The following is an 18,382-nucleotide window of genomic DNA, read 5'->3' on the forward strand; positions in this document are numbered from 1 at the left end:
TGTCTGTAATAAACCAGGAACCTCATTACATAAAATTATTTAACCACATTCTAACCAAGTTTTAGATGGTTTCTGGTGTTCTCTAATAGAATTGGCATATAATATTGAATCAGATTGCAGAGGATTAAACTCTATGGCCAGATGCAGAGACATAATTGAGGGCAACAAATAGGCTGAGAAATGCAAATTCTCATGAGTCAAACGATTTGGAATTCTAGAAGGCAGATTATCAATAGCTGTATCCAGATCTTTTGGACTGGTGGGTTGCTTTAAATGAAGACTTATTAGCTCACCAGGAAGTAAAAGTTTCTAAGTATAAACTGTTTTAACCTTTAGGCGACTGGGATGTTGCTGAACAATAATCAAAACTATAAAAATGTTATAATGGTGAACAAGAGGTAAAGTTTATTTTTCTGTTTCCACTAGCATAAAATGGTTTAGGTTTTAAAAATTTTGTCCCAGAAATACCAGAATCTAGGTAGACTATGGATTCAGGGCCAAAGCCTTTCTGATTTGAGAGATGGAGAGGGTGCAGATCTCACCTTAAGAATTTTGGCTCAAAAATCCAAGATTTGGCAGTCGCTTCGACATTTAATAAAAACTAACCAAATACACCACCAAGCTAGCAGATCTTTCACTTCAGAAGCACTCATTTTGGAGAACCGAACTATTGTTGACATCTGGGCACAGAACCGGCTTTTATTAACAGACACTGAGAAGCGCACCCTCCCCGCGACGCCAGGCGGATCCCACCAGCGGGAAGGCAGGGACGGGCGCCGGCCGAGCCGCTTCTTCCCTCGGGTGTCCCCGGCTGCCCTCGCTCCCAGGCCCCGCAATCTCATTTGCCGCTTCCCAACGCGTGACCCCGGCGCGCTCGCGTCCCGGGCCGGCGACGGGCGCGGGGTGCGCCGAGCGGTGCCATGTGCCTCCCCCTTCTCGCGGCCGCCGCAGTCGCCGCGCCCCGAACCTCGCTCCGGCTCCTCGGCACAGGGCTCGCCGCCATGTCTACCGCCGGGCCCCTCAAGTCCGTGGACTACGAGGTGTTCGGGAGAGTGCAGGGTATGGGACCCCCTCCCCCCCTTACCCCCTTCCACCCCGCGGGAGACCAAAGACGTATTAGGGGAGAAAGAGGAGAAGGCTGAGAGACCGGCTTCCCTCTTACGGGTCCCTTTCCCCTGCGTGGCCCGGGACTTCCGCTGGGCCATGACACAGCAGCCTCAAGTAGGAAGGAGGCCCAACGCGCAGGCGCTGGAGAGCGGGGCTGGGCGGGGGAGGCGGGGGAGGCGGGGAGAGGGAGCGGAACCGGGAGAAAAGGGAGGGGGCGGGGAGAAAGGAGGGACCCTTGCGTGCCCTGGGGGGTTTGCTAAGGAGGCAGATGAGAGGGAAAAATGAAGTTGGTAGGGAAAGGAGGGTCTCTGAACTAGGCGATATTTCAGAATGAATATGAAGTGATAAAGAAAAGCATTTGATTATTTTTTATTAAAAAAGAACATCAGAAAAGCAAACAAGTCTAAAAAAGTTCAATTATGCAAATGAGATGCAAACTCATCTTTTACTTCATTGGTGAAAATGCCCTATACAAAAGTGTGAAAGTGTTGGAGTATCTTATCTGCACGTTCCCTGACCCCCTAATTTTTGTGAGAAGTATAGTTATCTGTTGTTCGCTGCTGGGTTCCATCTCAGCTTCAGGAAAGACACCTAGATGATGTTGGAGGGTTCCCTTTGTCAGATATTATAATTTTAAAAACTGTAACTCTTAAAAGAATTGTTAAATTGATATCTAATTTTTGTTTCATCATAAACTCAAGTACTTGAAAGGGATGTAATAAGTGGTTTATTGTAACTGGTTATTTCTAAATTAAAATGTTAAATCACTGAAATTTGTAGAACGGAATGTTAATATGTTAGTGGTTTAATATTTGCCATCATTTCATTTGAAATAAAGCTTTTTAACAGTGGGAAATTTTACATCATTTCTTTTCCTTTTGGAATTTGATTTCCATTCCACTTCCCCCACAGAATTTTATTGTGCTGTTATGCTTGAGAGTCTTATTGATCACCTGTCAAATTTTTCTGTAATATATGTGTATATTTTCTTAATTTCCTTTGACCATAAATCTGTATTAATTTTTTCTTTTAAAAATATTTTAAACTATATTAAAATTTTTTTAATGCATTGGGGTGACATTGGTTAATAAAATTATACAGGTTTCAGGTGTACAATTCTATAGCAGATCATCTGTATACATGTTGTACTGTGTGTTCACTACTCCAAGGCGAGTCTCCCTCCATCACCATCTGTTCCCCCTCTACCCTTTTCCTCCACCCCCTTTTCCTCCTGCAATTTCCACATTGTTGTCTATGCTTCTATTAATTTTTTTCTTATGGCTTGAGTTATTATTGCAAATATTATTAGAACAAAATTGATGAAATTAATATAGATACTTTAAAAGTATGATAAATTTATATTGGAAATTTATTTCATCAAGAGAAATCTTGACTACAGTAAGGGTTGAATTATCGTTTTATTTTGGTACCCTAGAGGTTTTTACACTTTGCACCAGGGTCAGATTAAGGATGGGTGAGACTGTGCCCTTTGTAAGGACTGGCCTTTCGAGGAGTATGGAAAGAGGAAGAGCAGGAGCAGCACGGGTGCTTTCTCAGACAGTCTTAGAAAAGTGTACGTATGGAAAGTTGAGGATCTGGAAATCAATTCCTTTAAAATTAGCCATGGCTTTGCACCCTGTAGGAAGTCTTTGGGTACATCCAGGAATATGATACTCTGGATTGGAAACTGCTACAATAAGTCACTGAGACATTACACATAAAGTATGAAAATGGTGGCAAAGATTACCTGACAAAATATTTGGTCTACTGGACAGAGATGGCTGCAGTGCGCACATGGGTGACACTTACTGGAAGCGTTCCATGGGCCAAGCATTTTATTATTATTTACTTAATCCTTATCACAATTTTTTGATATATATATTTCATTCTTATTTTAACAGTGAAAAAACAGGTACAGAGAGGTTCAGTAACATGGACAAACCCTGAGCTGACAAATGGGATTTGATCCTGCATCAGTTTAACTCTAAAACCTGCACTTTTCTATTATACAGTGTTTTCTGTTAATATATAATGTATTTAGATTGATTTTAACTGTTTAATTGCACTTTTGTGCAAATGATGGTTACATGGTATATGAAGATTAATTCTGGGTGACAGTACAAATACAGGAAAGACAAAAGTACTATATATGAACAGTGGGGTTTAAAAATGAGCTCTAGGCACTAAGTTCTATAGTTTTCAGTTTGTTAAGTGGAAGAGAGTACATGCATGCTATTGATTTATCAAGGCAAAATATGTGGGACGATTCCCAATCATGTATTCCCACATACGTACACCAACATTGGCTGAGAACTTAGGCCAATTTGCGAAGCTCTGTACTTCATAGTTCACATGCTTTGTCTCACATACATTCAGTTCTCAACCTTGTACCCTCAACTATTTCCTCATTTAACAGATGGAGAAATTGAGGCATAGAGAGTAAATTTCCCCGGTTGCAGAGTGAGTTAAGTGGCAATGCTGGGATTTGAACCTTGATAATCTGATACCACGCTATTGATCATTATATTGATTCTCCTTTTAATACCCTTTCCACTTGTATTTTGCCTTTCTCCTAACTTATGTACTGAATACATATATACACTAATGCAGGACATTTGGATCCAACTATTTAGATCAAGGGTCCCCAAACTTTTTACACAGGGGGCCAGTTCACTGTCCCTCAGACCGCTGGAGGGCTGGACTATAAAAAAAACTATGAACAAATCCCTATGCACACTGCACATATGTTATTTTAAAGTAAAAAAAAACAAAATGGAAGTAGTACTGTATGTGAGCAACACCGCGCTTTGCATATAGTACTCCTCTCACTGACTACCAGCGAAAGAGGTGCCCCTTCCAGAAGTGCGACGTGGGCTGGATAAATGGCCTCAGGGGGCTGCATGCTGCCCCCTGATTTAGATTATTTCTTAGATGTCCTTGAGGACATTTTTATGATATTTTTGGTCCCATGGAAGTTTGACCTAGTCAGTAAGCAATCAGCACATTCAAAAGCTACAGCCTCTGACTCTCTGTCACTTGCTCACACTGTCACTATTTCTGTATCTCATACTGTATCTCACAATTTTATCATGGATTGCCTAAGAAACAAATACAAGCCATTAGTCTTTTAGCCAAGTCATAATGATTACATAGAAATAATTGACATTAAATAATAAAAAAATTAATTTTAATACTATAAAATAAAGAACAATTAAGGGGAACATAAAATTGACTTAATTTAAAAATATGGAATAATTAAATCTTAGAGAAAACTGGCTTGATAGAAGTAATGGCTATGAAAGTAAATTTGCAATGGAAGAAGCTATGATTGGCAACATTTAATATGGATAAAATATGAAGTGATAAATAAAATTATCATAAAAATATTTAAATGGGAAATATTCCCAATGAAAATGGTTTCAATGACATAAAAATGAATTATTTGGAAAATAGTTTAACTGTCCTATCCTGAATAGTTTAACTGTCCTTACTTATCAATAAATTAAATTGGTTTTATGAAGTTTATGACAAAATATTTTCCAAAAGGGTGTTGTTATATTTCTATATAGAATGTTTGAATTTAAAACATCCTTGGTGGTGACAAAATGGCAGTCAGTATGTTCTAGAGGTCAAATGTACCCTGCATTGTTCTCAAATACGCACATTCTAATTTGCAAACATTGCATTCCAAGAATTAGTCAATAAATTGGTTGTTTGAAATTCAGGAAAATACACTTATAGAAATAATATTACAAATAGTAGATTTGCTTCCAGCTCCGTCTGCACAGCTTACGTTTAGAGCCTCAGGATGCTGCTCCTTTTCGTTGCTGTGTCTCTTCCTCTACTTTGTTTTTAAATAAAATATTTTTGTTTGTTTGTTTGTTTTAGACTAGTTTTAGATTTATAGAAAAGTTGTGAAGAGTTTCTGATACCAGATAAATGTTATCTGATATTAGCATGATAACATTTGTAATGACTGTTGAGCCAATGTCTATACATTATTATTAACTACGGTCTATACTTTATTCGTATTTCCTTAGTTTTTACCTGAAGTTCTTTTTCTGTTCTAGACTTCTTCCAGGATATCACACTATATTTAGTCATCTTATCCCCATAGGCTGCTGTAGGCTGGTAGGCTGTGACAGTTTCTCAGACATGCCTTGTTTTCCATGACCTTGACCGTTTTGAGGAGTACTTTGAGGTTAGGTACTTTGTAGAATGCTCCCCCATTGGGATTTGTCTGATATTTTTATCATGCTAAGACTGAGGTTATGAGTTTGGGAGGAAAACCACAGAAGTAAGGTTCCACTCTCATCACACCATATCAAAAGGGTACATACTATCAATATGACTTATCACTATTGATGTTGACCTGGATCACCTGACTGAGATCGAGTTTGTCAGATTTCTCCCAGTAAAGTTACTCTTCTCCCCCCCCACCATTCTCTACTTTTTAAACTCCATGTTTTTTTCCCACCAACTTCTGTTGCCCTGGGGGTTTTGAGATGAGGATCAGGGGAATGACCACCTACGTTTTTAGAACATTGTAACTATGGCATGGTATATGATGTTCCTATAAATGTTTCATTACAGTTATATCTAGAATAATATATTCTGAAAGTTTGAAAGGGAAATTGATTAAGTTGTATATGGATTCTTCGATGTTTTACCAGATCTCAGGCAAATACTAAATGACATCTGTGGCAATGGGTTATGACAATCTATTGGTTTACCTGTGCTTTGGACATTCAAGTTTGTATTTTTGGCAGCATTAACTTAGTTTTAGAATAGGAGTAGCTTCTAATTCTTTTTCTCATCTTTATTCCTATAGCATTTCATTTATATCTCTGATCTACTTCTTGTTTTTATTTCTCTTCGATCCATTTTCCTTTTCACTGCAATTATTTATGTACTTATGTCTGTGTCTCATTAAACAATACAGATAGTATTTTGAAGGTCAAGCTGATAGCTTGTTTTTATATCCCCTACAGGTTGTGCTTCTGGTGAGGACTTAAAAACTGTGTCAAATTGAAGTGGTTGGGGATAGTTGGCTTGAAGGAAAAACAGTAGAATGATGTCTGTTTCAACTCTTTGAAAGATGCCTTGGTGTGTGGCTCCAGGGGACAGACCTTGGAAGTATGAAGAAAGGTTAAAATGATGCATAATTTTATTCTATATAAAGAAGGCCTTTCTGACCATTCAAGATGTTTATCATCATCAAGGGCTGCTTTATACAGTGGTAACTGGCTGACTTTCTGCACTCAAAATTGGCACAGGCAGTCAGATCTCAGGACAAAGGGAAAATTTGATTTTTGCATGAAAGGAGGCTGATGTTTAAAATTCATCATATGATTTCTTAAATACCAATACTTCTTTGTAGATTAAAGTATGATTTCCTTTGTAAATATTTCCGTCTGTTTCTCCCTGACATATCTTTCCACAAAGTGAGGCTCAGTAGCCGCTGACTGAGCCTTGCCTGAGCAGCTCATTGTGCTCGAGTCTTTCATAACTGAAGGGGCTGCTTGTCTGTCCCAGTTTTCAGAGCAGTGTGTCTGCAAAAAACCTACATGTGTCACATCAGCTTCCCTTCTCTTTAGCAGACGAGGTGGAAGCAATGCAGAGAGACCACAGAAGTCCTCAGAGCATGTTCTCCAACCCAGGCTGTGCCCCAGGGGTGCTGTGTTCCAGCCAGGGCCCATAAAATGCAGAAAATCTGTCTCCATGTTGGCTTCTTGGCTTCTTTTTTTTTCTCTATTTCCCTCCTTCTGTTGCACAGTATGCTTCAAACTCGGGATCAGGACTCGCTGAAAGTTTCTAAAAAAATTCCTAGTGGATTATGGAGCTTTGAATGTTAATTCCCGCATGGCCCATGCTTCACGGAGTTAATGGGCTGGTGGTCCTGATGCCTCTCGATGCACATTCCTTCTTATGCTTTAAAATAGAGGTTGTGGTTGAGGGACTGAATAAGTAACACCCCTCTTCATTTTATTGACCGACAAGTGAAACAAAGAATAAAACAGAGTTTGGGGGGGATAAGGTATGTTCCTTCAGGTAAGTGGACAGTATAATAATCTGTACTGGCAAGTGAAACACACCCACCTGAGCTCAGGCGGGCCTCCCCCATGGCGGAGCAGGGGAATGTGAGGGAGGGTGATGGAAATGTTCTGGAATTAGCTCGTGGTGATGGTTGCAAAACTGTGAATATACAAACTATACTAGTGTACTTTGAATACTTCTAAGGAGTGTATTTAATATTATGTGAACTGTATGTCAGTTTTTTGAAATGTCATAAAAAATGTAAATAAAGAAAGCAAAATACTCTCAGGTGCTGCTGGTGCTACTGGTCCATGGGCCACTCTTTGAGTAGGAAAGAGCAGGACCAGATGTTTCTGGTTTCTCTTGACCTCAGTGGCTTGCACTTTTCACGATGCTCACATCAGACAGGGCTGTTCACCGTTGAGGAACTCAGAGGGGAATACGCACAATGCAACCCTGACCAAAACCTTCAACACTTGGGTCTTCTGGGACCTCCTCACTCTTACTATAAACGACGGCACATTTGCCCACAGTTCTGCCTGTTTTCTCTTCTGTTTTGTCTCTCTCTTCTACATGGTCTGGCTTAACTGAAAAATTTCTTGGTTTTTCTGCTTTCTTTATATCTGCTAGCTAATGTCTTTCCCTCCAACTACAGATTGCCTTTCTGATCCCTTTCAGACCAATACTTCCACTCATCAATCCTCCACCTTTTACAGGTAGCATTTAAAATGTTTTTATAGCCCTACAAAAATTTTGTGATATTATCCTGTCTTTATTGCTTAATTACTTTTTGCTTCACATTATTTTGGTACCAAAATACACAATCATCAGGAAATAAATGATATTTCTTATTATTGTAAATCCACTTACAAAATTACAATCACCTAACCACTGGTTCCTTCCTCTGTAATTTTTTTTTAAAACTAGGCTTAATTGCTGTAAAGGGGAACAATATCTCTTGCCTGATTTATCCCCTCTGAGTTCCTGATTTTTTTTTTCAGATGGGGTATAATTTAAATTCAGTAACATTCACCCTTTTTTAGTGTGCAGTTCAGTGAGTTTAGAGAATGCATAGTCAGGAACCCACTCCCACAGCTGACATGCAGAACAGTGTCATCGTCCCTAAGAGCCCCTGGGGCCCGTGCAGCACTCCTCTCTCCCCTCCCAGCCCTTGGCAACCACTGATTAGTCTCCTGTCCTGTAGTTTTGCCTTTTCCAGATGTAAAATTAAAATTAGAACAAAAATGTTTTATTACATTTAAAGTGGATTTAGTCCTTGTGTGTGTGAGAGAGAGAGATAGGAAGGGAGGGTGAGAAACATCAACATGTAGTTGCTTTCACTTTAGTTGTGCATTGATTGCTTCTCATGTGTGCCTCGGGGCCCTGCCAGTGTCCCCTTGCTCAAGCCAGTGACCTGGAGCTTTTTTTTTTTTTTTTTTAGAGAGGGAGGGACAGACAGACAGACAGACAGGAAGGGAGAGAGATGAGAAGTATCAACTCATAGTTGCAGCACTCTAATTGTTCATTGATTGCTTTCTCATATGTGCTTTGACCAGGGGTGGAGAGGTGGGAGTGGGGGCTCCAGCTGAGCAAATGATCCCTTGCTTAAGCCAGTGACCTCTGGGATAAAGCCAGTGACCATGGGGTCATGTCTATGATCCCATGCCTAAGCCAGCGACCCCAGGCTCAAGTTGATGAGCTCATGCTTAAGCCAGATGAGCCCACTAGAGCCAGCGACCTCGGAGTTTTAAACCTGGGTCCTCAGCGTCCCAGGCTGATGCGCCACCACCTGGTCAGGTAACCTGGGACTTTTTTTATGCCAGCAATCTTTGGACTCAAGCTGGTTAACTTTGGGATTATATGGATGATTCCCCTGCTAAAGCCAGCAACCTCACACTGATGAATCTGTGCTCAGAGCCAGCAACCTTGGGGTTTTGAACTGGTGACTTCAGCATTCTGGGTCAATGCTTTATCTACTGCACCACCACTGGCCAGGCTAGTCCTTGTATTTAAACGCTGAGGATAAGCCCTAGCCGGTTGGCTTAGTGGTAGAGCGTTGGCCTGGTGTGCAGAGGTCCCTGGTTCGATTCCCGGCCAGGGCACACAGGAGAGGCGCCCACCTGCCTCTCTACCCCTCCCCCTCTCCTTTCTCTCTGTCTCTCTCTTCCCCTCCCGCAGCGAGGCTCCATTGGAGCAAAGATGGTTCGGGCGCTGGGGATGGCTCCTTGGCCTCCGCCCCAGGCGCTAGAGTGGCTCTAGTCACGGCAGAGCGATGCCCCGGAGGGGCAGAGCATAGCCCCCCTGATGGGCAGAGCGTCGCCCCCTGGTGGGCATGCCGAGTGGATCCGGGTAGGGCGCATGCGAGAGTCTGTCTGTCTCTCCCCGTTTCCAGCTTCAGAAAAATACAAAAAAAAAAAAAAAAAAAAAAAAAAAAAGCTGAGGATAGGTCGATTTTATATCAGATCTGCTCAACTGCCCTTATAATGAGCATTTTATTTTACTTAGCATTTTAAAATAGAATAGCAAGGCCCTGGCCAGGTTGTTCAGTGGATAGCATATCCTCCTGGCATGTCAAAGTCATGGCTTCAATCCCTGGTCAGGGCACATGTGAGAAGCAACCAATGAGAGCACAACTAAATGGAAAGACTAAGTGGAACGAGTTGATACTTTTCTCTCTCTCTCTCTCTCTCCCTTACTCCCCCTTTCTTTCAAATCAATGGAAAAATAAAGTAAAATAGACCAGTAATTTTCAACCCTTTTCATCTCATGGCACACACACTAATCAATAAAATTCTGTGGCACATCAAAATATATATATTTTTTGCTCACCTGACAAAAAGTAGGTCTAATTTTGGTTCATTCACATTGGGCGGTTATTGTGTTGGCTGTTGTCATTTTTTTTTTTAAAGTTGACAATCTAGGGGAAAAGAAGTCAGTACTTCTGATGAAATAATCGGGTATTACATACTTTAAAAATTCTTGCAGCTGAAAAATTCTAAATCGCTGAAATAGAATAAATACAGTCTGGCATTTTACTATATTTTGAATTAAATATTCAGATAAAATGAAATAGTCATATTACTAATTTTCTCCAAAAGTAATCTTCCCTTTCTCTTTTTATTCTAAAAGAAAATAATTAAAAAATATTTTAGAATATATTCAGATATTAAAAGATTTGTTCATTTCATTTACTTACTATTTAATAAAACAGATAAAGTTAAGTTAGGAAATATATGCTTTTTTTTTTAAAGGTAGACAAGCTGACATTTTTCATCTTTCTTTTGTACAGGTGTCTGCTTCAGAATGGTAAGTTAATACAATCAGTGTCTAATTTTTTTGCCATTTTTCCCCCCATAGTTAATTCTAATCACAAAGACAGAGCAGTGTTCCACTTAGTGCTGGTCTACTGCTTACTTCTCATCCTTGACAACAAATAAAAACATATTTCTTCAAATACAAATACTAGTTGAGATTTTTGTTAGAGCTGTCTTTACAAAGTAATCTTAAAAACATTATAGCCTTCTTAGCCTTTAATGTTTTCTATGAATTTCAAAATACCTCTTTTGAGGTGAACACATTAAACATTTTGATTAGGTATATTAAATACAAAAATATGGGATCTTTCACTTGTTCTGGATAGAAGAAACCCTCTAGCAAGGGTATGTCTCTCTGTTTTTTTAAATGTGTCTCAAATTGCATAACTAAAAATATTCATGTTGCATAAGGTAGTGGTTCCCAGGTTTATAGAAGTTAAAACTTCTTGTTGTCTTCAAAGTTTTTATTTTGTTACTTTATTTCTTTCTTAAATGTTAAATGTAACTTGGATTTTCACCTACTATTTTAGCAGGCAGTCCCTAGATTAGGTCTCTGTTAATATGTTCCCATCCATAAAGTCTCTGTATCTTGAGATTGTTGCATCCTCTGCAGTTCAGATTGTCTCCTTTTTCATTATTACCTCTGAGAGCTTGACTTGTTTTCAGAACCAGCTCATACATCAACCCTAGTTGTAACCACTGAACTCTCGCCATCTCAGTTTGTGTCTCTTCCTATTGTTTGGAATGTGGAGTATAGAGATCTTGGTTCCCCTGGCTGTCAAATAAAAGAGCATGTTATTAAAAAGTTCTAGTAGACCAGGTCCACAAGAATTTTAGTATGATGTAGTTAAAATAAGTCAAAATCTAAATGTTGCTAGGTTTTTATTTGCCAATAGTGTAACTGAATTTGGAACCAGGAAGATAATTTTTAAAAATCTATTATGAATAACAGGAGAAATCCAGAGCCAACAGAAAACAATAGAATATTTTAAATATATTAATCCAGTACTTTCTGTTGAGCATAACTGGAAATTTTTCCTTAGTGACTAAGAATTTCAGAGTGATCATCATTTGGAACCCAGATTAACAATGTAATTTATTGTTCGCTGATGTGAGGGCAATGCAGCTGAATTGTACGAATCCCAAAATATATCATGGAAACTGTTTTTTTTTTTGAAGTAATTCCAGTACCAGTTTATTCTATCATATCATGCTTGTCTTTACTGAAAGTGGAATTTAACAAAAAATTTCATTTAAGTGAAGGTTCTTGTAAATAGAGCTACAACTGTAGGTCAGCTGCATAGTTTTCTTTCTTTTTTGGCATAGGGAAAAAACGATCTACTTAGTACCTTTTGAATGTTAGACTCAAATATGTCATGAAATCAGACTTTTGATGATGAACTTTCTTTCCCTTTTTTTTTTTTTTTTTAATGAAACCAGTACACAGAAGGTGAGGCTAAGAAACTAGGAGTGGTTGGCTGGGTGAAGAATACCAGCAAAGGCACTGTGACAGGCCAAGTGCAAGGCTCTGAAGAGAAAGTCAATTCCATGTAAGTAGCAAGACTAATAACACACTCATGCAATTTATTAACTTATTTTAATGTTTCATTGGATAACAGGCATAGTATTGATGTACCAAATTTTGTTTGTAGATTATAACTAAATAACAAGCTTTTAGGCGAGGGGTTGGGAACTTATGGCTTGCGAGCCAGATGTGGCTCTTTTGATGGCTGCATCTGGCTCGCAGACAAATCTTTAATAAAAAAAAAATAACGTTAAAAATATAAAACATTCTCATGTATTACAATCCATTCATTTCCTACTGCTCATGTTCATGGTTGCAGGTGGCTGGAGCCAATCACAGCTGTCCTCCAGGACAACACCAAATTTTTATTGGATAATGCGTAACGTACACAGGTTGTTGTATGGCTCTCATGGAATTACATTTTAAAATATGTGGCGTTCATGGCTCTTAGCCAAAAAGGTTCCTGACCCCTGTTTTAGATAGGCCAGCAAAAAAATTCTCAGAATTGGGAATGGGATTTCTGTGCTTGGGAATGGATTTCCCATGTGGACAGCCCTCAGGAAGATCAAATCCATGGCATCGCTCTCTAATCTCTATGAATTGTGTTTTAGTTCTCCTCTAACATGGGGGAACTATCTGGGGTCCACGTGTCTCTCATGCCTTAGGATGGTTTTTGAAGTTCTTCACAAAGCCTTCAAGGCAAACAGATTGCTATCTCCCTTTTATTGTTTAAATATTCTTTTATTTAATTTTAATTTTATTTGTACTGTCAGTGAAAGTGTGTTTAATGGTATGGTTACCATGAGTCCTTGAACACCAAAGGAGACCTGATTTAGAAATATAGAAAACATTGCCCTGTCATTTTTAAAGGCCTTCTCTTTTCAGCTTTGTAAATTCCACTGTTGTCTGTAGTCTTAAAAAAAAAAAAAAGCTAACATTTATTGAGTATATGCAACATGTTAGGCAATAAGCTAAACACTTTACATTGATTATCTCATGTAACCTTTACAAGGATTTTATGAGGTAGGTGCTAATACCCAATTTATTTTATTTTATTGTTTGCAATTTATCTTTGTTTTCACTACTTAATGTTTTCAGATTTAAAAAGTAATACTTTTTGTTTATTATATTAACTCAAGTAATAAGATGCAGAGCAGTATAAAAGCTAAGCTAGTAACCTCCCCTCCCCTTCCTCTATCCCTTTATGCAGCCTGGGCCAACTTTCCCAACCTTTCTCTTTCATTTAAAAGTATACATTTATAATTAAGGTTTCACTTGTTTTTACTGCAATAGAATATGCGTATTTTTCTGTAACTAGTTTTGTTATTTGATGGACATTTCAACAATCAATAAATATATAACTACCGATAACTTCCTTTTTTCTGATTTCATTGTGTGTAGATACTTACTTGGGTTTGTGTGTAAAACTGCACCCCAACCTGAAAAGTGGGCTCCATAAAATCAATTTCATGAAATGTTAATGGAAAACAATATTTTTTGGTAGGACTGACGCAACGTGCACAAAAGGAAAGGTTGTGAGACTTACTGTTGTGCAGGACTCATGCTTCCATGCACGAGGAAGTGCCGGATAACAAGGAGGGAGATTGAGAATGGGGACTCTGGGGGGGATGCCCACCCCAGGCATGTTATGTCCTAATGCATGTGGTAGGAGGTTTCTGATTGACATCAGTGCAACGGTAGCATACTTCTGCCCCTTTTTTCTTCCCAACCTCTCTCACGCCTCCTCCCTCACGCCTCCAGTCATCTGTGTTAGCAACCTAGTACATTTCCTTCTGTATTTGTCTCCGTGTTCACCTTTCCCGTGTGTATGTGTGTTTGTGTGTGTGTGCATGGGCGCACGCATACACATGGGGGCACATACAGTTTTGGGTTGTGATCAATGTTTGCTTTTTAAAAATGGGAATATGGTGTATGCACTAATCTGCATCTCACTTTTATCATTCAAAAATACATCGAGAAGCATTCCTCCAAGTTAAGTGGTATAGCTCTGATTTATTCTATTTAATGTCTGCTTAGTATTCCATAATATAAATGTATCATTATTTATCACATTATTGCTGGGAACTCATTTTGTTTCCTGGTGTTTTGGGTTTTTTTTGTTTTTTTTTTGGCAGTAAGAGCAATGCTATAATAAACATTTTATTGGTGACTTTATTTTAATGGTAGAGATTCCAAGGAGTGTGATTTGTTGGTTGAAGTGTCTGTGTGCTATTAATTTAAAAATATTTGTCAGACTGCTTTCAAAAGAGTTGTAAACAAATTACATTTTTTCCCTCTTCATTCTGTCAGCAATTGGTATTATTGCTCTCTAATTTTTTTTTTATCTGATTGAGGGTAGAGTGATATAATTTTTCACTGTAATTTGCATTTTTAATTTTTATAAACTCAAATATAGTTATCTTTCTTTCTGGTTAATAAGTAGACTATGAGTGCTGTTTCCTAGGTTTCCTTCTAACTTTTTGATGCTTTATTTATTACATTACTTATTTACTCCTCTGAAATTTTTTTTTATTTTATAATATGAGATTGGGGACTGACTGCATTCTGCCAGGTGGATAGCCAGTTGTGCCAGCACTGTTTATTAAATAATCACTATTTTCCCATTGGCTTGAAATACATTTTTGTCATATATTAAAACTTCATATCAATTGGATTTTATTTCCGGATTCCCTGTTCTACTGATTGATCTACTTATATATTCCTAGACTAATACTCTATATTCCATATTGATTTAATTAAAGTGGTTTTATAGTATATATTTCCTTTTACTATTCTTTTTTGTTCATTTATTTGTTTTATTGGGTATTTAAACTTTAAGATACTTTTATCTCTAAACTTTAAGATACTTTTATCTATTTAGTTGGAATTATATATATTTAAAAAAAAACTTGATTGTCTTACAAATATGCTTTTTTAAAATAAACTTTATTTTTAGAAGTTTTAGATTTACAGAAAAATTGTGAACAGAGTTTCCATATACTCTTTTTAAAAAATTTATTATTATTATTATTTTTTTTAGTGAGAGAGAGGGAGGGACAGACAGACAGATAGGAAGGGAAAGAGATGAGAAGCATCAACTCATAGTTGTGGCACCTTAGTTTTTCATTGATTGCTTTCTCATATGTTCCTTGACTGGAGGGGCTCCAGCCAAGCCAGTGACCCCTTCTCAAGCCTTCGACCTTTGGGGCTCAAGCCAGCGACCATGGGGTCATGTCTATGATCCCACGCTCAAGCCAGTGATGCTGTGCTTAAACTGGTGAGCCTGCGCTCAAGCTGGATGAGCCCATGCTCAAGCTGGGTCCTCAGTGTCCCAGGCCTTCGCTCTATCCACTGAGCCACCGCCTGGTCAGGCTCCATGTACTCTTTACTCAATTTTTCATTAACATTTTACATTAGTATGATACATATGTTACAGTTAATGAATCCATATTGATGCATTGGTATTAACTAAAATCTGTAGTTCATTCAGATTTCCTCAACTTTTATCTAATGTTCCTTTTCTCTTTTAGGAACTCATATTTTACTTGCTTTTTAAGTCTACATTTTTATGATATTAAAAGACTTGATATTAAATCCTCCCATCTAAGAATATGGATGTCTTTTCATTAGCTCAGATTTTTTAATTTACCCTTCAATATGATTTTATAATTGTCACATGCTTTTCTTGCTGAATTTATTCTTAAATATTTGTCTTAGTCAGTTTGGGCTGCTATAACAAAGTATTGTAGACTGGTGGTTTATCAACAGCAGAAATTTATTTCTCCATAGTTCTGGAGGCTGGAAGTCTGAGATCAGGGTGCCAGCCAGGGCAGGTACTGGTAAAGCCCTCTGATGGGCTTTTACCTAACTTATTTGTACCAGACTGTCAATTCTCACTCTATCCTCACGTGGCAGAAAGAGAGCTAGCTATCTCTCTGGCCTCTTCTCATAAGGGCTCTAATCCCATTCATGAGGTTCTACTTTTATGATTTCATTACCTCCCAGAGATTCCATCCTCAAAAACCATACTGGTGATTAGATGTCAACAAAATGAATTTTGAGGAGGATGCAAACATTTTAGTCCATCACAATATTATATTGTTGTTGTTGTTTTACCGTTGTGTATGGAATACCTTTCCCATTTATGTTTCTAGGTACTTATGCTAGAATAAGGAAAGCATAATGACTTTTTAGGTATCTGTATAAGCCTGACCTGTGGTGGTGCAGTGGATAAAACATCGACTTGGAATGCTGAGGTGCCCTGTTCAAAGCCCTGGGCTTGTCTGGTCAAGGCACATATGGGAGTTGATGCTTCCTGCTCCTCCCCCCTTTTTTTCTCTCTTCTCTCTGAAGGGAATAAATAAAATCTTTAAAAAAAAAGATTTTATATTGTAGAGTACCTTATCAAGTATTCTCATTAATTTTACTGGGGTTTTTTCTTTGTAAACTATAGTCTATTAGATTTTTTAAGTATACAATTATATAATTAGAAAAAATATTTTTTTCAGTGTTTATTTTCTAGAATTATCAAGACAATACTGAATAATAATAGCAATAGAAAGAATCCCTGGCTGGTTTCTGATTTTATTTGAAATAGTTTTATTGTTTTACAAGTAGAATAATGTTTGTTGTTGATTTTGGTAAATATACTTCATCACATTGAATTCACTGTTGCATTCCTTGAATTAAACCCTGATTGGTCACATTATGCTAGTCTTTTGAATCATTGCTGAATATTGCTAGCCAATATTTTATTTAGGGTTTTTGCATCTATATTTATTAAATGGTTTCCTTTTGAAGGGGTACTATATCAAGTTTTGGTGTTAAAATCGTTTTGGCTTCATAATATGTATTGAGAAAGTTTGTCATCCTTTATTTGGGAATAATTTAAATAATATTGGAATTACTATTTTTATTTAGTTTATTGGGGTGACATTAGTTAACAAAACTATACAGATTTCGAGTATACAAGTCAACAAAACATCATCTGCACACTGCAACGTGCACCCACCGCTGAAAGTAAAGTCTCTTCCATCCCCACTTATCCCCCTCGTTGCCCTCTTCCACCTCTCCCGGCCCCCTTTCCTCTGACTATCACCATGCTGCTGTCTGTGTCTCCCCATTTTATCTGCCTTTTTGTTTTTGACTGTGTGTATTTGGTAGATCTGCTATGACTCCCAAGCTTTCTGATGTAGGTGCCTTGTGGGTCTCAGTGGCACAATCTCCAGAAATGCTTCTTGTGTGGGTCATGCGCCCCCTCCTGTTGTAGTTGAGTCTTGAGTGCTCTTGGCCCGTTTGTGGGTGGAGTTAGCCCCCAGGCTGGCTGACTGTATGGGTAGACCTTATTCACCGCGTCTGAGTTGCTGTTCAGGGGCTCCCTTCCCCCAGGCGGAGTTACTCCTGCAGGTTCTGGTACCTACCGAGTGCCCCTTAGGCTGTGCTCTTTGTGTGGTTAGTTGGGTGGAGCTCTGGTGTAAGTCCGTTCATCTCCCTATTTATTTAGATGCTACTGTTGTATATTTTAATTATGTATTTTAAACCTGATAAAACATTAGTGTTTTTTGTAAGTCAGTATTTGGGGGGGGGGAGAACCTCTATATATTTGACATTTTTGTTGCTATTTCTTCCTCCTAATTCTTTGGGCTTCTGTGTAGGAATAATTCCATTCTGCTAAAGGAATGTTCTTTAAGTATTTTCTTTAATATGGGCCTGCTGGTGATGTGTTTACCTCAGTTTTTGTTGGTCTCTACATGTTTTTATTTTACCTTCATTCTTGAAAAAATATCTTTGCTGTGCATAGAATTCTAACATGGTAGCTTTTCCCCCTCCAATATTCTGTGGATATACCGTTTAGTATTCTGAAATCTATTGTTTTGTTTTAAAGTTGGCTATCAGTTTCCCATTTTGTTTCTTCAAAGTAATTTGGCTTCATTGAAGATGGCAACATTAGTAAAATTGCCAGTTTACAATTTGCGATAATAAAAACAACGTTAAGCCTGTCAGTTGGTTTAGGTTTATTTTCTTCAGTAATGTTTAGTTCTCATAGTACAGATGTCGAGAAGGCATGAAGCAGGGTTCATCCAGGACTGGTTATTGGCAACTATTGATACAAAGAGTAGAGGTGAGAGAGCAGGGACTTCAGGGTGTTTGCAAGGAGGTGGCTATAATGATGAATTTGGAACTTTGGACAAGAAGAGAAACGAACTGGTAGTAAATTGATAGGCAATGAGAAATGGTTGCCTTATTGGGCTTTGGATGTAAAGATCTGTAACAGGGCTCAGGAGTACTGTTTCATTATGTAATGTTGTCTTAGAACCAGGGGAGTCCATGCAGGAGGGAAGGGCTGGAACAGCGGCTGTGAAACTTCCCTGATGTTTCCTGCTCTGCTGTGCATAAGAGC

At 38.3% G+C, this 18,382-nt stretch overlaps 1 protein-coding gene across 1 annotated transcript in view; it reads left to right on the forward strand.

Annotated features, from left to right (window-relative positions):
- Positions 1 to 392: 392 nt before the first annotated feature.
- Positions 393 to 18,382, forward strand: part of ACYP2 (acylphosphatase 2) — a 113,129-nt gene continuing 95,139 nt past the window's right edge. Inside the window, exons 1-3 of the mRNA XM_066267133.1 lie at positions 393 to 1,059; positions 10,433 to 10,449; positions 11,898 to 12,007. Of these exons, the coding sequence (XP_066123230.1) occupies positions 921 to 1,059; positions 10,433 to 10,449; positions 11,898 to 12,007 (266 nt within the window). The 5' untranslated portion in view covers positions 393 to 920. The remainder of the gene's footprint in view (positions 1,060 to 10,432; positions 10,450 to 11,897; positions 12,008 to 18,382) is intronic.

Source organism: Saccopteryx bilineata, chromosome 3 (assembly GCF_036850765.1).
Source record: "Saccopteryx bilineata isolate mSacBil1 chromosome 3, mSacBil1_pri_phased_curated, whole genome shotgun sequence".
NCBI lineage: Eukaryota > Metazoa > Chordata > Mammalia > Chiroptera > Emballonuridae > Saccopteryx > Saccopteryx bilineata.